This window comes from Apium graveolens, chromosome 1 (assembly GCF_009905375.1).
Source record: "Apium graveolens cultivar Ventura chromosome 1, ASM990537v1, whole genome shotgun sequence".
Lineage (NCBI taxonomy): Eukaryota > Viridiplantae > Streptophyta > Magnoliopsida > Apiales > Apiaceae > Apium > Apium graveolens.
Genome location: NC_133647.1, coordinates 196,273,670 through 196,295,991, shown reverse-complemented (window position 1 = coordinate 196,295,991; position 22,322 = coordinate 196,273,670). Strand labels below are relative to the sequence as shown.

Here is a 22,322-nt window from a genome sequence, read left to right as displayed (position 1 = left end):
TAGGATATTTTTGCTAAGAGTTTCTCCTATTGAAGATGCTATAAGCCTCAGATAGGTAGCCAGCAAGAGTGACATGTCACATGACATTTTGACACTCTTTTTGACACTCATAGGAGATGCTTATACATCAACACCTGCGTGACCCTGCCAATGTAGTAAGGCCTATGTAAGACATATCAATAAATCTTTTAGTTAAAAAGCAAAGTTGATCACTACTCCTTAAGGGAATGGCCATTATGTTGAACATATAATTAAAAAAGGGCCAAAAAACAAAGAAATTACTTCTATGCAGCCCATCTTTAGCCAATCAGTCTACATTACCATTGATTTCCCAAGGTACGTTGAACAAGAAGATTTTAGAGCCCAACAACACTACAAGAAAAATATCCATAGATATCGGTTTTTGGCCGATATCTATGTTGTTTTGCAACCGATGTTGATGTCGGTGATGTCTATTCTAGACATCGGCCATACACCGATGTCTTTCGGCCCATTAGACATCGATTTCTTTCCAAAACTGTGATGTTTATCAATTTTTAAACATCGATTTCAACACAAAAAAACTAATGTCTATGTCATTTTTAGACATCGCTTTTAACACAATAAAAGTAATGTATATTTTATTCTTTCACATAAGTTTTTCCACAATAAAAGTGATGTATATTAAATTATTAGACATCAGTTTTGAAACAAGGAAATTGATGCATAAACAAAATTAAAAACCTTGAAGTCATAAAATATCTGTCAATTGCACCATTCACAAAATACATTCAACTCATTCAACCAACACATCTATCATCATCAATACACTATAGCATAAGACATATGATACAAGTTCTAAGAAAACTAAGAATCCAAATTTTTATGCTGGTACGTCGTTCAGGATGAAACATGTCTAGTAGCTTGGTATGCGACGACCTAGAGGCTGGTACTGTTAATCTACTACTCTCCCCATTTCACACACCTGCAACAGAAAGTTACGAGCAAATCATGTTGTTAGGTATTGTCAGCTATACAATAACTAAAATTAGAAGATAAGTTGCAATTTATTTGTAATTTCAGGAGTATACATTTCATAGCACATTAAACATATCACCAAAAATAAACTCATGCAAATGCACCATGGCGGACAAGAATCAAAATTAGACACTATCATACGAAAAAGAATCACAAGTTTTATGAACATCTCTAAAGATGAGTATTCCGTGGTGTTCACTGCAACATCAAGAATGACAGAGAGCTTAACTGTGACCTTCAACAAAGACTAGGAGGTGCTTTAAGTATAATGCAAGCACACATAATATAAATGACTCACATCATAATTTTAATAAAACAAAAGGTCGTCGCCTTACCACATTGCAATCAGAGAAGTAGTTACATCAGCGTTTGGCATAATTCCTGCCAGTAACACCAGAAGTTCAAACGCCCAATACTCCAAACTAGCAAAATAAAAGAAAAAAATTGTAACTATTATATATCATTCACACTAAATTTTAGATTATTTAGTCTGTGCCATTCATTTTGATTCCGACTAACATGGTGAAGTTGAGCTGGATTTCCTAGTGAATTTCGAAATTTGTCTGTAAATGCCAATGTTTTACCTATGATCACAAAATCATAAAAACCACATTATAAGACAATACCCAAAAACACAAATGACTCATCCAGAACCGCACAAAATCGATACCATAAAACAAACTACCTGGTCCAGTCTTAACAATCCCAATAAAATCTCGACCTTCTAAAAGAAACCTCCAAGAATTGGCCTGAATAGGCGAAGGCTTATCGAAAGTCTTGCAACATTCCAACACTTCATCACGAAGGCCTGCTTCCTCAAAAGACTTCAAAGGCATAAACTTTGAATCATTAACATCTTTCCTAGATATAACTATACCTTCATTACTCTCCCTAACCTCCCCATCACAATCTTGAACTGACCCATCAATCTTTTCACACTCTTCATGATTTTTCTTGATTTTCTTCATTTTCTTGCTACTAATCTTGTCATCTGACCCATTAAGCACTGACCCATCACTCAAAGCCTCCTCCTTTTTTATTTTTCTTGTTCTTTTTCCGTGGGAAAAGCATTTCCCACGCCATATAAAGGACGGCGTAAACACATCATTCCCCAATCAAACAATTGCTTTTCAGGAGAAGCACAATTCATGCCAAGCCAATACTATGTACTCAAATCAGAGCGAACCTTGCTTTCAAAGTCCGCCAACCGAAAGAAAAAAAAATCATGAAAACATGTATATTGCAGCAAAGAATTGAGAGCTTACCAGTTAGAACTTAGAATAGATAATTAAACACCCCCAGAACTCTTGTTTTTGTTACAAGAGGGAGGAACAGTGAACCCTAATTGAATATAGAAGACAACTCCTTACCTAAATATTCAATAGCCACATCAGTTTTTAATGAATGTCCTGTATAAAACAAATTCAAATAGGTAAATTAAGGTTTCAATTTCAGAAACCCCAATTTACAAAATTAGGGTTTCAATTTTTAAAAACCTCTAACTGAAACTACTTGAAGAGAATAGCCTAATTCAAGCGTACATATTAAATTCACTTACCAGTTTGAGTTTTAAAAAAGAACAACCGAGTAAAGAAGACCTTAATTCGAACTTGTCCCCTTACCAATCGAGCAGATAAAAACAGAGTTGAACATGACAGAAGTGAGCAGAGTAGATGTGATAAAGCGGAGGTGAAATTAAAGTCAAGAGATTAAGGTTTAGTCAAGAGATTAAGGTTCAGTCAAGAGAGAATTTGAGAGAGGGAGAGAGGGAGGAAAAGAGTGATGTAGAGGGGGAAATAAAAATTTGGCTGAGGGGGAAAGAAAATTTGGTAATAAGGGGGGGAAATTTTGACAAAGGGGAAAAATTCATAAAGGGCGGGACGTGTTTAATTTTTTTTGGTAATTTAAACATCGGTTTTAAAATAAGTGATGTATTAAAAATGGAAAGACATCACATTTATGCGGGATAATGTCAATGAATCTTTTAACATCGCTGACATGAGCAACCGATGTCTGATGTGTGTTATCTATTAACCTTTTTCTTGTAGTGCAAGGCCGAGAAATTCTTAATTGATCTGTGGGCCGGCTTAAAAAAATACTTTATACCAAATATATTATGTATTAATAAAAATTATATTTTTTTGAAAAATCCGGTTGGATCGGACTGGATCCGTGCCGGGTTTTGCAAAATCCGGATTTTTGAAAATCGGGTCGGACCAGATTTTTTATTAAATCGGGTCGGGCCGGGATAGATTTCGTTCAAAATAATTAGGCACGTTTAGGCCCGTGGATCAGGTCGGGCCTGACCGCCATATTTTTTTTAATAATTATAATATTAATAATTTTATTTTTTTAGTAATAAAATATGATTTTCTCATTTTTTGTTTTGTATTTGTAAGTTTAGGTTTTCTTATACGTGTACACTCTCGATTAGAGTTAAAGCAAATTATTCATGTTATATCTCAAAATAGTTTAGAATTTTAAATTTACAACTCGGTGATTCGATCTTAATATTAACAAAAGGTGTTCACATATAAGTTAAAAGTTGTGTAACTATCAATTCTCTAAATAGTTTATTAGAAATTTTTGGACTTTTATTCAAAATTATATTCAATTATCAAATCATAAAATAAATTTTGGATAAGACATAAATTTTCCAATGTTCTATTCAAATATTTATTAAAAAATAACATAAAATTCAAGTTTTTAACAGGCCCTATCAGATCGGGCCGAGTTTTTATCCGGATCAGGCCGGGATTTTGTCCGAATCGGGCCTAAATATGGATCGGTTTAAATTCGGGTTTATACCTGATCGGATCGGACCGAAATTTTACGAAAAATATGTGACCTGTTAAGGCCCGCGGACCGGATCGGACCGGGCCAGACTTTTTTCAGATCAGATTTTTTGTGCATCTCTAATATAAATATCTTGAGTACTTATTTATGAGAATTTTTATTTAGTTATAATATAATATCAAAAAAATGAATGTTTTTGTATTGTAAATGTTTTTGCATGGAACAGAAGTGAAGAGATCAATCAGGATCCACGAAATCAGGAGGGGAATATGCATGAAGGAGAAAATCATGGAATTGGATCAAATATTGGCGCAAAGGAAAGATTTTCAAATGAGACAGCTATGAGCCTATGAGGAAGGATAATATCCAATCTAATCCCACAAAATATGGGGTGACTATTTTAGAGAGTAAAAAACGCAGGACTGGAGATGGGTCGGATCAAACAAATGAGATGACTAGAAATTCAGAACTGGACTTGAGCTCAGAGGAAGAACCTATAACTAGAATGGATCAAGATGTTCAAATAAACTCACCTGTTCCAAAAAACGTCAAGATGGCGGGCCTTGTAAAAGGGGTCCGTCAAGGACCATGAGTACTCTAATCTGGAATTGCCATGGGTTTGGGATCCCATGGGCTTTACAATTCCTTAAGGAGTCAATACTCGAAAAGAGCCGAGATTTTGTATTTCTTAGTGAGATATTATATAAACAAGACAGAGTTGAAAAAGTAAATAACATCATAGGTTTTAATGGTGCTTTCACATTAGACACCCAAGGTCACAGCAGGGTATAACTCTTCTTTGGAGGAACCAACAAGAGGTAGAGTTGCTATCTTATAGTACAAATCATATTGATGTACTCATTGAAACAAAAGGTTGGTACAAGTATCGCCTCACGGGTCTCTATGGAGAACCTGACCGTACGAAGAGGACGGACATATGAGAGTTAATTAGAAAGCTTCATAGTTAAAACTTTGTCCCTTGGGTAATTCTCGGAGATATGAATAACATTACTCGTCAAGAAGAAAAGCGTGGAGGACGTCCGTACCCAACCTGGCTTATTCAAGGTTTTCAACAATGTATTGATGATTGTGGCTTGCTTGATTTTGGTATGGAAGGCTACCCTTATACTTGGGAGAGAGGGCATGGTGCAGAGAAGTGGATGGAGATCAGACTTAACAGAGCTTTAGTATCAGTATATTTCATGAATCAATTTACAGATGCTAAATTAATTATTTTGAAGATGTCTACTTCTGATCACAGTCTTATCCTTCTTGAACCTTTTACGCGTTCTCATGTTGTTAAAGTAAAGAACTTTCGATTAAAAAACGCTTGGTTACGAGACCCCGTTTGCGGGAAAATTGTTGAAGAATCTTGGAGTTTAAATCAAGGAAAATCTCTTGTAGAGAAAATCAATTTCACCTTTGAGATGTTGGATAGATGGGGAAAAGAAGTCACAGGGAGTTTTAAAACTCGAGTGCAGCATTGTAAAAAGATTATGCATGCTACAAAAAGAAGAAAGGGCGATTATTCCATCAAGCTGTATCAAGAAAATGCAAATCAGCTGATGGAAATTTACTCCCAATAGGAGGTTTTCTGGCAACAGAGATGCAAGCAATTATGGATTAAAGAAGGAGATAGTAACAACATATATTTCAACGCAGCTATAAAGGCTCGTCGTAAAATGAATAAGACCAGTTCTCTAAAAAATGAAGATGATGCAGTTGTTCAATGGGGATCCTTAGAAGAAACAATGGTACAGTATTTCTCAAATCTTTTTAAAGCTACAGACACAGATTTTTTCGAAGTAATTAATTGTGTTTTTAGTCGTGTCAATGAAAATCAAAATGTAGCTATGCTAGACCAATTGATCCAAAAGAAGTGAAGTCTGCTTTATTTAGTATGCACCCTGATAAGTCCCCTGGCTCAGACGGAATGAGCCCAGGTTTTTACCAAAAATATTGGCAAATTGTGGGAGAAGATATTATTCAGTTGACTCAACATTTTTTCTTAACAGGAAAATTTGATGACTCTCTCACGGACATTAGTATTGTTTTGATACTAGAAAATCCAATTCCAGAGTCAATGATCGATTTCCGACCTATAGCTTTATGTAATGTCGTGTATAAAGTTATATCGAAGGTCCTGGCAAACCGACTCAAAAGTGTTCATGATGGAATTATTTCTGATTCTCAAAGCGCATTTATCTTAGGAAGATTGATTTCAGATAATATAATGATTTCTTACGAAATCATGCACTACATGAAATGAAAAGTTGTTGGAAAAACTGGTTGGATGGCTCTGAAGTTAGATATGAGTAAAGCCTACGATCGTGTGGAGTTGAGCTTTTTGAAGGCAATGCTAAAGAATTTAGGTTTTGAGGAAAAGTTGATATCTCTATTTCTGGAGTGTGTAACGTCAGTGAAGTATAAAAATCACCCATTATGGAAAGGAGGTTGGTTCAATTATTCCAAGTCGAGGCATTAGACAAGGAGACCCTCTATCCTCGTATCTGTTTCAAATTTGTATGGAGGGACTCACAGCTCTAGTTAACGACTATGAGAGGAGGAATCTGATGACAGGAATTAAAGTGGCAAGAGGTGTTCCAGTTTTAACTCACATATTTTTTGATGATGACTTATATTTACTGTAAAGCAAATGCAGATATGACAGAGCAAAAGTTTATGAAAAAGCGTCAGGGTAGAAAATAAATCAAGCAAAGTCCTCTGTGTTTTTTAGCTGCAATACGAATCATGAAGTGAAAGAGGTCATCACTTACTCGGGTCTTCCTAATTGTATAGGGTGAAACAAAAGTGCTGTTTTCGGGTATCTTAAAAATCGTATGCAAAATTGTATTGAAGGATGGGATAAGAAACAATTATCGGGGGGGGGGGGGGATTGTTTATTAAAACAGGGCCTCAAGCGCTCCCAACCTATGCCATGAGCGTTTTTCTACCGCCTAAGAGTTTTTGCACCGAGTTAGAAAGCTTGATGTGTAAGTATTGGTGGAGGAGCTCAGTAAATAAACCGAAAGGAATACACTGGATATCGTGGGATCGTATGTGCACGAAAAAGTCTGAAGGTGTCTTAGGTTTTCGAAAATTACACGACTTTAATTTAGCTCTCTTGGGGAAGCAAGCGTAGAGACTAACCATGAAGCCTGGCAATATGGTTGGCAAAATTTATAAAGCGAGATATTATCCTGGTGAGAATTTTCTTACAGCTAAACTTGGAGCGAATCCAAGTTATGTTTGGAGAAGCGTCCTAACATCTCAGGAGCTATTGAAAGCAGGTCTTGGTTGTCGAGTGGGTAGTGGAATGAATATTAATATTTTGCATGAGCCCAGGCTTCCATGCGACATGGATCCTTATATACAAACTGAAAACGAAGCTCTTAAAGGAAGCAAAGTTCCATCTTTAATGTCAATGGATCAGGACTCCTGGGACACATACTTAATACATGATATCTTCAATTCCAGAGATGCCAACCTGATTTTATCAATTCCTATTCGACGAGTAGATGCTGATTCATGGTTTTGGAGGAATGATAAGATGGGAGTTTACTCTGTAAAGAGTGCTTATGCCCTGATTCGAGATAGAACAAGAATAGATCAAGCCAGTAATTCTTTTAAATTCTGGACCAAAATTTGGAACTTGAGGATCCCTCTAAAGGTGAAGCATTTCCTGTGGAGATCAATCAGAGGATGTTTACCATCAAACGATCGTTTGTTGCGGAAAATAGTGGTGTTAGATAGTATGTGTCCAGTTTGCAATTTGGTTGAAGAATCGACTGCTCATGTGATAGTCACCTGTCCTTTAGCAATGAAGTGCTGGCAGTATCTGGGCTATACTCCTATAGTGTACGAAAATATGAATATACATGTCTGGGCAGAGGAAGTGGTACAACATAGTCAAAGAAATATGACTAATAAAATCTTTAGGGTCGCCTGAAACATTTGGAAAAACAGAAATGATATTGTTTGGAAGCAAAAAGGAAAGGATTGTGGGGAGATTGTTAAATAAGGTGTACATGTCCTTAACAATTGAGAAAGTGCTCAAGATAAGTCGTTCGACTCTACTATTGGGTTCTTAACTCAATCGGATGGCGATGTGGCGATGTGCAGTGGAGACAACCACAACAAGGAACAGTTAAGGTAAACACTGATGCAGCAATTTTTGATGAATCCAATTCTTACAGTTACGCTATGGTGGCCAGAGATCATACAGGAACTCTGATAGAAGCTCAGTCAAGTTATAAACAAGACATATTGAATCCTGACCTCGCAGAAGCCATCGAGATAAGAGAAGTTTTGAGTTGGGTGAAATCTAAAGACTAGGAGAAGGTGGAGATTAAGACTGATTGTTTAGGAGTAGTTCAGGCCATCCGATGTTCATCAATTAACTTCTCGTACATGGGGAGGGTAATTGTTGACGGCATAGAACTTCTTGTTGATTTAAAATTACGTGATGTAACCTTAAAATTTGTGAGGCAATCCGTAAATAAAGTAACTCACTCCATAGCGAGATACTCTAGTTTATTAGCTCATCGTACCTGGGATATGGAGAATGTCCACCCATAACTTATTCATGTATTAGCAAATGATTTGAATTATCAATAATATCATCTCTTTTTCCGGGAAAAAAATAATAACATTTTTATAAAAAAATAATTTTTGAAATAATATTTAGGCAAAGGTTGGAGAAGCATTTGTAAAAAAATTAAATTACACTCGAATTATAACGTAAGCATTTGTTTTGTACTCAACCACGCGTCTATCGTGTTCAAAATTGGTGATGCTGCAAAGTCCCTGTGCACTTCTATACATACAAATCAAACATATACGTACAACACTACAACCTATACATACAACCATCTCTCTCTCTCTCTCTCTCGCTATCTCGCTATCTCTCTCTCTCTCGCTATCTCTCTCTCACATTTAAGATCCAAAAAAAATCTCAGTGTCGGTGCTATGGGAGGCGTGCCGTCATCGCCGCGGAGGCCACAGGACACGGCGGAGTACCTGATTGGAACTTTCGTCGGTGATAAGTCGTTTCCGATAATGTCAGAGTACTGGCAGCAGTTGCTGCAGCTTCCGGTTGATCTACGGTGGCCTTCGCATCGTATGAACGAAGCTTGCGAAATTTTCGGTAGGTGATTTTTTGTTGTTTTTGTTTCGATAAGTTGAATTTTGTGTGATTTGTGTTTTAATTGGTATGTTAATTGTGGAATTAAGTTTTATATTGTCAATTTGTGCGTGCATCGATTTTTTGGTGTTTTTTCGAGATTGTAATGTGAGTTGGTAAAAGAATTGGTAGAGAGTAATAATTTAGGATACTGTGATTAGGGGAGTGTCTTAGGCTAATGCTCTCGAGCTAGTATGAATTTTGTTATGATGTTTTTTTGAGATCGTAATGTGAGATAAGTGAGAGGAATTGGTAGAGAGTAAGGATTTAGGATAATGTGATTAATCGAGTGTCTTAGGCTTATACTCCCGAGATAGTATGAATTTTGTTATGGTATTTTCGAGATCATAATGTGAGATAAGTGAAATGAATTGGTGGAGAGTAAGAATTAAGGATAGTAGGATACCGTGATTAGTCGAGCGTCTTAGGGTTATACTCGAGCTAGTATGAATTGTTTAGGACTTAATAAGTTGCAAGTTGAATCGTTCTAATAGAGGTTGAGTAATGTTGTTAGGAATTGACATTTGAACTTTGTTTAGTTAGGAAGAACTATGCTGGAGTAGCTGGACTTGGTTAGTTGTTGGGAGCAGGCATGGAGCAATGATTTTATTCTGTATTAACACTCGGCGTTTATTAGTTTCTTTAGTTATGTTACTATCATTGCAGAATAGTTATAGTCTACCATATATGTTACTATCATTGCAGAATAGTTATAGTTTACGATTTATGGGGAAAATCGTAACCTGAATATTGTCAGGCTTCTCATACCATAGGGGTCTTGTGCCCTGTAAAAAAGCACGCACACACGCACGAACACACACATATATTTGTAATATGTGTATAGACTATAGAGTGAGAGATTGAAGCTTGTGATTGGAACCTTTCTGAAGTTTTCAGGTAGTTAATTTTCGGACTGAGCAACATGTGTGCAAGTCACATGCTTTTCCCTTCTTACCTTCCAGTATCCTGAAATGAACACCGACCTCTGTACATGTTTTTGATATGGGACTCTATTTTGAATTGCGCAGCTCAGAACAATTGTGTTACAAGGCATCTTGCCAAGATCTTGATCCACCTCGGATGGTGTTTACATGAATTAATATCATCTTCTGGTGGTTCATCTGTGGCCTTGAACAAAGCTGTAAATGCACTTCACATCTCATCTGTTTTCCTCAAGCACTTAATTGAAAATTCAAAAGGTAATATATTTGAGGAACTATGCCTGTCCGTGGATGGTATTGAGGAGCTACCTGATAGTTTCCCCAGAGGTAACTGCACTATAATGGTGCTCAATTCTTTGTTTTTAAACATGCAGAATTCTAAGCTTTTTATTATTTTTGACTGTTAACATATATAAAATATATATTACTTGGGATGAGTAAATGGTATGTGGAATTTAAGATGCATCTTTATACAATTGATTTCAGTTACCCAGAAACCTCTCCTGTATGAAAGAGAGGCAATTGAGAATTAAGATTGTGTTTGTCTAGTGCATTTATTGTCAGTAACGTGACCTAAGTATTAGATTCTATACAGGCTTAAACTTACGATCATTATTTTTTACAGACTACAGGATTTTCAAATTAAAAAAGAAATTTTTAGTTTTAAAGATGCTTTAAGCAGTCGGTGATTTTTGAAGATTTTATTTTAGGTTTAATTTTGATCTTGATTTTAGAATAAAAAATTTGGGGAAAGGAGAAAACACGAGAGAACACTGCCTTATTGATGTAGGACAATAGTTGAAATTATTAAAGGTATCAATCTTTAGCGATTGAACTGCAGAACAACCAATACTATAAGAATTATCCAACCGCTTAAGGAAAGGCGATAGATCTTAATAAAATTGAGAAATAAATAATAATTATGCTTTGAAATAGAATCAGTAAATCCCCGAAGGAATAAGGCTCAAAACAGGTAAACTAAATATAATCTATAAACTAAATCAGACAAGTTTAATATTAAACATTTAGAAAAATAATAAATAAATTCCAATAGTAAACAAATACGGGCTGATCCCTGTCACTTGTCTGAAATAAAAACTTGGTTTATATCTCACAAAGGACCAATTCATGGCAGAACATATCTGCATTTTGTAAAATCCCCAGTCTTCATGTTTTTCATTTTGCTGTTATTTGATGACGTGTCCTGTGTTCTATAATTCACTTGAATAAGCCTTAAGAATGAATAAAACTAGTAATGGTATTGTACAGGATAAACACCCTTCAAAGCCAAGATGTCGTATCTCTTGGTTTCTAATTTTCCCTGTTGGAAATATCTACCAAGTTGGTGCATTCTGGAGCTTATACACACTCTTTCTCAAACCGCTGTTTTGTGACCATACTTATTTTCCAAATCTGTGATACGCGGAGTGGTCTCTTAATTACTGTTTTGTTGGATCTGTGAAAACTTTGATTTGAAGAAGCGGAAACATTGCATCTTAATGGCAATAATGATGAAACCTAAGATTGGAAATAAAGTGATGTGAAAATTTTAACTATTTTATGATGATTTAAGACTTCTATTGTGCAAGTATTTCTCCTGTAGTTATGTATTAGAATGTTATTAGATATTTCATATTTCTACGACAGAATCGTATTTTGATTACAAGAAAACTTGTTTTAAAATCGTTCCAAAGGTGAAAATGGTAACTTTCAGTTAAAACATGTATCGAAAATCCTTTTACTACTATTATTGTTATTTTGTAAATTTTCCATCAATTTCATTTTTAATTGATACTAAAATCGCCTGTATCAAGTTTCAAAACTGCAAAATGAGTTGAGATAATTTGTTTTAGCACTAGTAAAAGTGTCATTTGACTGATTCTTGAGTTTTTGCCTGTCCAAGTGTATGCATTCAAGTACTTCTAGTAAAAATTATCATGTTAAACTGTTCTTATTATGAATTTAATTTTTCAAATCAGGGTCTGAAAAATAAAAAGTTTTAAAGGCTTAAGCCCTAGTCTCTAAGTACAAGTTGTGTACGTAAATGAACAGCACTTTATGTTATTAAGTCATTATTGGACATAATTTGAATCCCCTAGGAGCCACATTTATCTGTTATTGGCCTCTCTTTACTTTTCAGATCAAATTATATTTGGTTGACTGTTTGTATGGCAATGTTGACTAAAGACTTTATGTTTGTTTTAATGCAGATGAAAGTTTAGAACATTTTGTTTTGCATGGTGCTCTTAGATTTATTGGATTAGTAGATGTAAGGTATGTGCTGTGGACTTCTCTTTATTCTTTTTGTCTAATGGCAGTTCATTTTTTTTATTAATTTCATTTGTTTTTACGTGTTTCAAGTGCGGACACATATATCCTCCACTATGAATTACTCAACTTCATGCTTGTCTCCATGTCAACTCAGCTTCTTTCTGGGCCGTCACCAGGTCCAGAAGATGCCCACCCATTTACAGATGCAGCAATGGTTCAGGTTAAGAGGACAAAATATTGCACTATGTTAAACTTGACAGTTTTTACTTTTTAGTATGACTTTTTGTTAATTTAGCTGTTACTATATATGCAGAAAGAATATATAGTTGGTCTGGTTGTTCGCAGGCTGCTACTTAACTACATTACACGGCCTCAGTTTCCTTCTAATAGTGCTTCTTATGCTATATTTGCGGAAGACAGTCATCCAGGTGTTTTGCATAGAGTCCGTTCTGCTGCTGGTAATTTGGTTTTTAACTTCATATGTATTAAGCAGTCTTGTGTGACTTTTTTTTTTCTGTAATTCATATTTTGCCATGCTTTGAAAGATAGGTGAATAATTTCCAACATTTTGCAATTTATTAATTTTTTGAATTTTTTCATTTTCCTTCATTTTTTCGCATTCACTTGTTTTTTTGTTTATGGCACAAAAAAATCAATTTTGAATCTTTCCAAAAAAGCACGGCCTTATAGTTTCATTATATGCAGCAAATTTGGTGTTGCTGCCGTTCTCTTACATTGGCAGTCCAAGTGGTGAAACTTCGAAAAGTCCATTAGCTGAGAGCAGTCTTAATGTATTACTTGCTCTCATTCACTTCCGGAGATGTGTTATAGTTGAACCCGGTAAATTAAAGGTTGATGACGATGCAAATTTAGATTCTGTCCTGAAAGAAGAAATTTATCTCTCTGAAAATCCCTACTGCAAGGCCTTGGAGTGCGCGAGGGATGTTGAATGTAAGAAACTTAATTCAATAATCCTGCACTTCTTTGAATGTATGTTTATACTTGGTGAAATACCTGCTTGCAGTTGATCGTGCTGATGTCGAGGGAAATGCACACCATGGCCCTTCTATACCTTTCGCTTCCCTCTTCGATAGTCTTGGCATGTAAGTTTTACCATAAATTTTATGCTTTTATGGTAAATGCATTGGGCAAATTAATGTTGGGAGCTTCTCATGCTTCTCTAATTGACATCTTTCGCTTTAGTTTTTGTCTAATAAATAGAAAACAAACTCATCAAATGTACCCCCTCTAGATATATGTATGCCTTACGCCCGTGCCTATATCTAAAATAGTCTATATAATATTGTAGAATGTGATTGAAGATTCATGTAAAATATTATACTGCAATGGTTGTTAATAAAGACAAATTGTTTGGTAGAATCTGTTGATATATAATGATTTTATAGGTTTTGCTGATATTAAAACCATTAATTTGCAATTAACGTATTATATTGTCGTCTTTTCACTGGCCCATTACTCCTCTCTGAGATTATCACGTAGCCTGTGGCTTGACATGATCAAACATTTGTCTTCCATTTACTGCCTGCTGAAGTGAGTCTTTACGTAGATTCTACTTTTTAATGCACTACGGCGGTTAAAACTCATCGGTTATGAACTTACTAAATGCTTCCTGAGGGTTTGCGACTTTGTGTTGTACTGGTCTCCTGGTACAAGCCTGCGACTGATCGATCTTCAGCACACGCAAACCTGTGACATATTTCTATACCTTTATCTCTATGTTTATATGAAGTTGGCCTAATAGCTTAAGTCTTTTCAGGTCATTGGCAGATGAAGGTGCTGTTCTTCTGCTGTACTCGTTAGTACATGGAAATGCAGACTTTCTTGAGTATGTCTTGGTGCGGACAGATCTAGAAACATTGGTACACACAACATCCTCCTGTCTATATTTAGTTAAACTCACATTTAGCGTCATAATAGTCTGACATGCATGTCGCCGGACCCTTGATAAACATCATATCCCTCAAACTAAAGTATTCTTCCTTTGTTCTATCTAGGTTTCTCAGCGACTTGAAATGCATGAGCCTTTGAGTTCAGTACCACCTTTTTGAGATTTAAGCTCGATGCCTTTTGATTGATATTTATTTTTTACTTCTACTCCAATATAGGCACCATACTTTTTTATTTTGCATATATAAAGAACTAAGCTGATCCTTCGGTTATTCACTACTTCAACTATAAATATGGTAACATGCATGATTACTATTCATCCTGTCTTATTAACATTTGGGTTATAAAATCAAGAGTTATGGAATAATAATTTCTATACTTTTGTAGTGTGATTTGCAGGTAATTTAAGATATTTATTAATGTTTATCTGTACTTTTTTAATATTTAATAAAGTATTCTAAGTGTGGGATTGCCGAAAGTAGACCTTGAGTCCTTGCTTATTCAACAGATTAGGACTACACATTAGGTAGATTTACATTTCTAATCAAGTAATAAACCTATAATTTCATGCCAAAGGAGACATGGATTTTTAAGTATGAAAGGTAAATTGTTGGAGAACAGGAATGAGCGCTGTCACATCATTCAGACTTCAGTCCCAACTCCAACTTCCAACTGTTCTTTCTTTTTTCCCTCAACTGTAGATCCAAGTGGCAAGTATTCTGAAATGTCTGATGTTAATATCAAAATAAATAATTGGTTTGTGATGAAAAATGTTTACGAATTATGATCAACATAAACACTAGCCCCCCAGACAATTTTATAATTAGCCTGAGCTACAGTTGTTTTTTATATCCTTACTTTTCACCAGTGAATGAATTTGTTATTAAAATTACATCACCTGCATGCAGCTTTCACTAATCTTTGTACTTTATCAAATCGCAGTTGATACCATTGCTGGAAACACTTTATAATCCTGCAAGTAGGAAATCTAATCAAATCTATATGGTGCTGGTCATCCTTCTTATACTAAGTCAGGACTCCTCTTTTAATGCTAGTGTTCACAAGCTGGTAAGTCTGGCATTTCTTTTTTATATCACTGGCTCACGGCGGCCTCTGAACTTGAAAGAAATACTTAATATTTAACATTTTTGCCCAGGTGCTCCCTACTGTCCCATGGTACAAAGAGCGTCTTCTTCATAACAGTACTCTTGGCTCTCTCATGGTCATAATCCTTATAAGAACTCTAAAGAACAACCAGTCTAAACTGCGGGTATTTACCGATGTCTCTATATAGTACCAGTATATGTTCTGCTATTTTTTTAGTATTTTTTGTCAGACTTACTATGATTAATACATGGGTTGTTTCATGTAACGTGGAAGGTAGCATTCTTTTATACATATTAATTGCTAAACATTAGTTTTCATTATCAGCAATCTTTAAAGAGCCAGGAATTCCAATCTGTTAAACTTTGTTGGCACCAAGTAACTATCGTTATATCGTAGCATCAGTAAATTTGACATGTACATTGACATAAGTTCATGCATCATGACATACAAATCATCTCAATTAGCTGGTGTAAGTTTTTAGTATTATTTGTATTTTAACATATGTTCCTTTAATTTTTGACAGGATGTGTATCTTCATACGAACTGTCTAGCAACTTTGGCAAACATGGCACCTCATGTCCATCACCTGAGTGCATATGCTTCACAACTTTTAGTTAGCTTATTTGATATGCTTTCACGAAGGTATTCTTTTCCATATGCGAACTTGAGTATTTCTATATTTCTTTAACGCAATCAACTTCGTTTGTATCATTGTATGCGTATCTAATCAGTTTGGAATAATAGCTTTCTTGAGTTTTTTTTTTACTAGTTATCTTCGTAATTGGGTTTATGTTTATGGCTTGATGTGTTTTACAATTCAGATACACAAAATTAGCAGAGATGAAAAATAATAAAATGCATTCTTTCAATGGCGAATCAGAGGATGGTGACAATGTCACAGACGACATGGCAGTCAGTACACTCTTCTCCTACTTCATAATTCTTGAGATACTAGGTTGTGTTCTCCTGAAAGTAAAGGAATGTGAGGATAATTTAAATAATAATATCTAAAGAACATACGAGGTATGATAGAAACTTACAGGGACAAGGCCCAAAATATGAGCGCTGCAAATAATTTCTGATGAGATTGGGAGGAAATAGAGAAACTTTGGAACGGAATGGAGGAAGAAATGGATACTTTTTTTTTATAGGGGAAGCAATGGATACTTGTGCTAACATATTTAATCAAATTTCATTCTTTTCAAATTCTATTTTATTACATCCAAGCGAACACAACCTAAGTATCTTTCTGTAACTGTCATTCAAAATTTGTGCGTTAAAGCTGGAATTTTCTTCTCTGGCAGTCCTCAGAACTGCATATTTACACAGATTTCCTGAGGATCGTACTTGAAATATTAAATGTGATTCTGACTTATGCCTTGCCGCGAAATCCTGAGGTATCGTCACATTGCCTTGTACTTGCTACTGCTTTGTTAAGGCCTTTGTCCATTATAATAAAATAAAATTTATGTTGTCTTCATGGCCATTCTTGACTATCTACATTGGTCTAGGTTGTTTATGCAATATTACAGCGGCAGGAGATCTTTCTACCTTTCAAGTCTCATCCACGCTTTAATGAGCTGCTTGAGAACATTTTTACTGTATGTCTTGAAGCTTTCACTTTTAATATTATTCTCTCTCAATTTTCCACAGAGATAAATGATGCCTTTTCTTTCTAGCATGTATAGTTTATTTGACATTTTATTAATATAATATTGTGCTAAGTATTCATGTATTTTTGTGTATAATTCCTTACTAGCCGACAAGCTGATTAAGTTTCTGCTTTTGCAGGTATTAGATTTTTTCAATAGCCGCATTGATGCCCAAAAACTGGAAGGCGAATGGTCAGTGGAGAAAGTACTTCAAGTCATAATCGTCAATTGCAGATCATGGCGAGGTGAAGGAATGAAGGTATATATAGTGTTATATTATAATTTAAAGGTCAGTTGATTCTTAAATTCTCTTTTTTCTCAATCTATCTTTTTACCTATTCTCCTACAGATGTTCACTCAATTGCGCTTTACATATGAACAAGAGAGTCACCCAGAGGAATTCTTCATTCCTTATGTGTGGCAACTTGTTTTGACTTGCAGGTAATTTTTCATCTTCTTCCACTCTTTTTTTCAAGTGGCTTTAAAGTTGTAAATATTTTTTGGACCGAGCATAAATTTACTCCATCTTATTTGATTAATTAGACATACCTGTGATGATCACCTATTATTTCCGGATTTAAGGAATTAATGTTGAATGTAACTTGTATATTTTATTTGTTCTCATCCCGACTTCTAATTATTTCAATCCGTCCATGCGATTTCCTTTTTGCAGTGCTTTCAGGTTTAATCCCAAGAGCATAAATCTGTTCCCAGTTGACATCCCTTTGGAAGTAAGTATTATCTAGTACTTTGGCTAGTTAACTTAGCTGTAACTTTAGGGATGGGTCCTACATCACATTGATCAATTGGTTGTTACCCTTGGTCTTTGGGGCCAGGTTACTATTCAGGATTATAATAGTGAAAACAATCACGTGAGAACAAAGAAAAGAATCAATTAAGGCAATTATTTGAAGTTGAACAAGTCAAGCCAGCCATGACAGTTGGGATCATAAATTTTTAATATTGATCTTATGGATTTCCGGTTGCAAAAGAATATATATGTAATTTGTAGGAAGACTCCACATACTCAACAGTGACCAGATTATGAATTGTTTAGATGTTTCTCTCCAGTACTTACGGCCACACCCGAGCACTTTATATAGTTTTTGTTCTACAGAAAAACAAATAAAACTTTAAGGTTTGAATATGGAAGATACATGAACTGTAACTTGGCTATACAGCCTTGCAAATGAGAATGTTCCCACCTTAATCACCTGATGCCTATTAGCATACCGTGCGATCATAAGTGCTCTCGAGCAAATTATTTCAATAATTTGGTACTGCCTGGTCTTCAGTTATCACTGAAGTGGCACCTTGACTAGCCACCATAACAAACAATTATTATCAGTATAGAACTCCAGAATTGTAGAATGAGAACACCATCCTTGGCCAACCATTAAGATTTAGCAAACATTAGAAATGATAATTTTTTTTAATAGTAACATGCCTGTCACTTCTTCATTTATGCATTAGAGATTCTCATACTTTATAAGCGACATACTAACACTGTTTTTTCTTTAGGAACATATTAGTTACACATCCGGGGAGGCTGATAAGGATGAAAACAATGTAAATGACGGAAAAGTTGAACTTGCTCGAGTTGTATGACTTGTAATTTTAGAAGTAGTTCAGAGGATGGGTATGCAAAAGTAAGTATTACGTGAAAATAGTAGAGATGTCTTCCTGTTATACTTACACATATGTATGTACATATATCTCCATCTATATAGGGTCTTTTGTTATAGGTTCTTTCATTCTATCATTTTTTTGTCGATTATCCACATCCATTTTTAGGACGTATTAGCAATAGAGGGAATTGCCGTCAATTTTTTTCCCAGAATAATGTATCTAAACATCAGCCAGCCATCTCGTTTATAGTCGGATGTGGTCTGAAGTAACGTAAAAATGTTTTTGGTATATCTTGATTAAATTTTGGTCTCGACGCTATTGGTATAATGTCGCAGCTTTCTCCAACTAGAAATATACAGGGATTCTGTCATATAAAATCGAATTGGTGCCCAAGCCTTCATATATGTAAACTCTGCTTGAAATATCTTGCACTCAATCGTGCTTATACAAGCTAGAAAGCAGTCGCTATTCTCGACTATATCATTTTTTAATGTGCATGTACCAACAGTGCCTCACAGACAGGGAGAGGGAGTGATTCAAATGATGAATAAACCTTAAAGAAAGACCGCGGGATGAAAAAGCATATAAATAAAATGCGCAATATATTTTTATGCAGTTATATATGTTTAGTTATTATTGGATGTAAAATTTCATAACAAAATTTCGACCATGATCCAATTATGATGGTAACTCCATTATAATATCAGATTAATCTATACTAATGATGTGTTAAAGACTTAAAGTATAACATGAATATATATAGTAATCGATTATAATATCATATTAATCTGTACTAATTCTGTGTAAATAGATCTTAAAAGAGATTATTATTTTTCTTCTGATTTTGGACGATTGTAGATTGGTTCAAGTGTAGTTTGCACAGTTACTTTTACAGACTACAAACTTGAGGTATAGAGTAAGGCTTAATGATGAGGAATTTTTGGTTCCAGGAATCGACTAAAAACTAAACATTGATGCAAAAATGGTCAAGTTCTTTTCTTTTAACTGAAGAATCAAAAAATGCAAAACTAGTGAATGGCTTCGCCCGGGCTCGAACCGGGGACCGTCTGTGTGTTAGACAGACGTGATAACCAACTACACCACGAAACCATATGTGTTTGATTGTTCAAAATTCTTGATCCTTAATTACTATTTTGAATCATACCAGAGGTCAATATAATTATTCCAAATAATCAAATCATCACTAACACGTCATTTGTGAAAAAAAATTGATACTTAATTTGGTAATTCTAGCACTACGCTATTGGTTATGTAGCAAAACTTTTTCATAGTAGGAGAAATTTTAGAATCAAGACAAGAAGATAACTTATATCATTGCTAATGAAACAATCATTTAAATGATCTCATATATAAATTACACCAGGTAGAAGGCTTGAAATAGGAATCAACCATATACATATATATATATTCTTGATTAATTTAAACAAGAGCACTGCCCTTAAGGTACTCAGTAAAGGCCAGAGCAACCAGACCTAACATAGCAAATCTACCATTCCACATTTCAGCGTCAGAAGTCATTAAACCTCCTGATTTTGACTGAACACTAACTCCTTTAAACAATGGTACTAATGATGCCAGTGTTAATAACACACTTGTTCCCAGGAACCAGGGAACACCACCGTTGGATATCTGCGAAAATACGTCCTGGCCATTGGATACTTCCACTGCCATAGCTGCAACGAATCCGATCATCGCAAGCCTCCCGTTGATTCTTTCTGGTGCAGGTCCACTGAATGCTAGCACATCGAAAAAACTTGTGCTTGCCTGTAAGATATAAAAATTTGTAATGCCTCCGTTAATTTATAAAAAGACCATGGTCACATCCTAAACACTGAAAATTATAAAATTCACTCATTTTGATCGTTGGAGATTTTGTGTATGCAGGCGGTTCACCGTTATTAAGAGTTAGAACGTAGAAGCCAGTCAAATTGAGTTAAACTTATGAGTACTACATTCTTTTTGTTCATTATACTAAATTTAACAATAATATATAGTAATTACCTTAGGTTTGGGTTGAGGAGTTGGGATAGTACTTGCTGGGCTTGATTCCTTCTTTTGACCATCCTACATACAATGCATAGTAATTAGAAACAAAAAAAATTAAACAAAGCTTCTGATGTGGCCGTGTTCATAGGCGAACAAGTCTTGCGCTCCAAAGACCCCAAAATTTTCAAATGTTCTATGTATGAAAGTATAATTATGCAGTAGATATTATAAACTGATTTCGACCAAGACCTCCTAAACTCGTGACCCTTGCAAAGCACCAGTAACAATTTTCACATAGATTAACAAGTATGTATAACATTACTCTTATAGCAAATAAAAAAGCATCACTAATTTCTTTGCTTTTACTATATAACACCAATTATCTATAAAAAAACATGCAGTACTGCGTACCTTTGCCATGCACCTAATTCGCAGGCTACATGCACCCCTAGACATAGACGGCGCAAACGCATACTTAGCCGGAATAAGGCTAAGCCTTATTCCGTTTACGCCTGGAGTTTTCGAAGAGGCTAGGATAGATTGCATAACAACTGATGAGGCCATTGTGTATATGTGATCCTATATTAGTATGAAATGCTTAAAGGTTTGATTGCAGGCTCAAGAATTTGCTTATAGTAGCCAAGTGAGATGCTTTAAAAAAAAGGTCCAAGGAAGATGAATATATATAGAAGAAAAGTGCATGCAGCATGGCGCCAATTAGGTCTCCACGTTGTAGTTTTAGGATTAATGTGCACACAAGTTTTTGGAGCTGTACGACGTGGAGTGTTTAATAGCCAGAAAATAGAACACACTTGACTCTGCGGCTTGTAATGTGAAGTGTCATCGCTCGATCAGTTTTCGTATCCTGACTTTGGCATTGAGTGACCACAAGCTTTGAAGACATTGTCCTCACACATACTGCTTGCATTATCTCGATAAAATAATAATCGATAAATTAATTTCTCTCTAAAATAATATTTTTTTCTGATTTTAAAATGTATTTTTATATGATAAAGTAATAAACTCGTTTAAATAATAATTTTTTTAATTGTAATCATATTACTTTAAAATTTTTTAACACTACAGTAAAAGCGGGTAAAAGCAACCGGAAAAATCCGGTTGAATTTAGAATAATTTCAACCGGAAGTGGTTGATTTTAATATAAATTCAACCGGAACCTTCCCGTTGAACTTAAGGCCGTTGAAATTAGCAATCCGGTTGAATTTAAGTTTATATTCAACCGTTTCCCGTTGATTTTAGTGAGACTTATTTCAACCATCTCTAGTTGAAAATAAATTTAGTCATTTCAAAAAAATTGAACTTCAAAATTTAAATTTCAAAATTTAAATTTCACCCTGAAAAAAATTTCCCGCCAATGATGGTAAAATCAACCGAAAATCGTTGAATTTTAATTTTTTAAAATCAACCACTTTTCGTGGATTATATTATCTTACCATGTGTCTGTATATTATATTCAACCAAATCTTGTTAGTTTTAGTCCTCCCAAAAACAACCAAATGTAATTGATAACTTTTAGGCCCCGTGTGTTAAATTCAACTAGATCATGTTGAAGTTGCTTAACCATATACTACATCATATAATTTTTTTGCAGTTGATGCCTATACAATTCTAATATATACATAAGACATGATTATTACCGCAACAAAAACCATCAAGAAATAGGTCCAAAATAAAATCCATACATATTACCAAATCATACATAATGTTGGATTAGCTCGATACCTTCCATGTCTAGATTAAAATAAGTACTAAAATTTTTTAAACACAAGAAAATGTTTTAAAAGGTTCTCA

General features: G+C 34.9%; 3 protein-coding genes and 1 non-coding gene across 5 annotated transcripts; 1 reads left to right on the top strand and 3 right to left on the bottom strand.

Moving 5' to 3' along the window:
• Positions 1-756: 756 nt before the first annotated feature.
• LOC141723814 (DEAD-box ATP-dependent RNA helicase 5-like) lies at positions 757-2,796 on the bottom strand. Of its 2 annotated transcripts, XM_074525733.1 has the most exons (5): positions 2,576-2,796; positions 1,703-2,426; positions 1,537-1,601; positions 1,353-1,439; positions 757-964 (listed from the first exon to the last, which is right to left on the bottom strand). In XM_074525733.1, the coding sequence occupies exons 2-4, from the start codon at positions 1,983-1,985 to the stop codon at positions 1,419-1,421; spliced, it is 369 nt and encodes a 122-aa protein (XP_074381834.1). In that variant the 5' UTR covers positions 1,986-2,426; positions 2,576-2,796; the 3' UTR covers positions 757-964; positions 1,353-1,418. The 2 variants fall into 2 exon arrangements, with proteins under 2 accessions (XP_074381834.1, XP_074381828.1); XM_074525727.1 differs by having other exon boundaries at positions 1,353-1,601.
• Positions 2,797-8,564: 5,768 nt separating this feature from the next.
• On the top strand, positions 8,565-18,618 carry LOC141676516 (uncharacterized). Its single transcript, XM_074482180.1, has 18 exons — positions 8,565-8,959; positions 10,024-10,263; positions 12,147-12,210; positions 12,298-12,427; positions 12,521-12,665; positions 12,913-13,158; positions 13,232-13,310; positions 13,985-14,087; positions 15,058-15,183; positions 15,272-15,385; positions 15,746-15,864; positions 16,044-16,134; positions 16,527-16,619; positions 16,734-16,823; positions 17,014-17,133; positions 17,224-17,315; positions 17,548-17,605; positions 18,396-18,618. The coding sequence occupies exons 1-18, from the start codon at positions 8,782-8,784 to the stop codon at positions 18,480-18,482; spliced, it is 2,175 nt and encodes a 724-aa protein (XP_074338281.1). The 5' UTR covers positions 8,565-8,781; the 3' UTR covers positions 18,483-18,618.
• A 921-nt stretch (positions 18,619-19,539) lies between these two features.
• TRNAV-AAC (transfer RNA valine (anticodon AAC)) lies at positions 19,540-19,613 on the bottom strand. The gene has a single exon. It is a non-coding gene; the product is annotated as a tRNA-Val (tRNA).
• Positions 19,614-19,844: 231 nt separating this feature from the next.
• On the bottom strand, positions 19,845-21,150 carry LOC141723809 (early light-induced protein 1, chloroplastic-like). The gene is made up of 3 exons (XM_074525712.1): positions 20,922-21,150; positions 20,526-20,588; positions 19,845-20,288 (listed from the first exon to the last, which is right to left on the bottom strand). The coding sequence occupies exons 1-3, from the start codon at positions 21,072-21,074 to the stop codon at positions 19,944-19,946; spliced, it is 561 nt and encodes a 186-aa protein (XP_074381813.1). The 5' UTR covers positions 21,075-21,150; the 3' UTR covers positions 19,845-19,943.
• Positions 21,151-22,322: the final 1,172 nt, after the last annotated feature.

Excerpts from the sequence above, each read along its gene's own strand:
- LOC141676516 (XM_074482180.1), top strand. The coding sequence starts at position 8,782 with ATGGGAGGCGTGCCGTCATCGCCGCGGAGGCCACAGGACACGGCGGAG. Across the intron at positions 12,211-12,297 it reads ATTGGATTAGTAGATGTAAG|TGCGGACACATATATCCTCC; the intron begins GTATGTGCTGTG and ends ACGTGTTTCAAG. Across the intron at positions 12,428-12,520 it reads CAGATGCAGCAATGGTTCAG|AAAGAATATATAGTTGGTCT; the intron begins GTTAAGAGGACA and ends CTATATATGCAG.
- LOC141723809 (XM_074525712.1), bottom strand. The coding sequence starts at position 21,074 with ATGGCCTCATCAGTTGTTATGCAATCTATCCTAGCCTCTTCGAAAACT. Across the intron at positions 20,589-20,921 it reads GAATTAGGTGCATGGCAAAG|GATGGTCAAAAGAAGGAATC; the intron begins GTACGCAGTACT and ends CATTGTATGTAG. Across the intron at positions 20,289-20,525 it reads CTCCTCAACCCAAACCTAAG|GCAAGCACAAGTTTTTTCGA; the intron begins GTAATTACTATA and ends TATATCTTACAG.
- LOC141723814 (XM_074525727.1), bottom strand. The coding sequence starts at position 1,985 with ATGAAGAAAATCAAGAAAAATCATGAAGAGTGTGAAAAGATTGATGGG. Across the intron at positions 1,602-1,702 it reads GATTGTTAAGACTGGACCAG|GTAAAACATTGGCATTTACA; the intron begins GTAGTTTGTTTT and ends TTGTGATCATAG.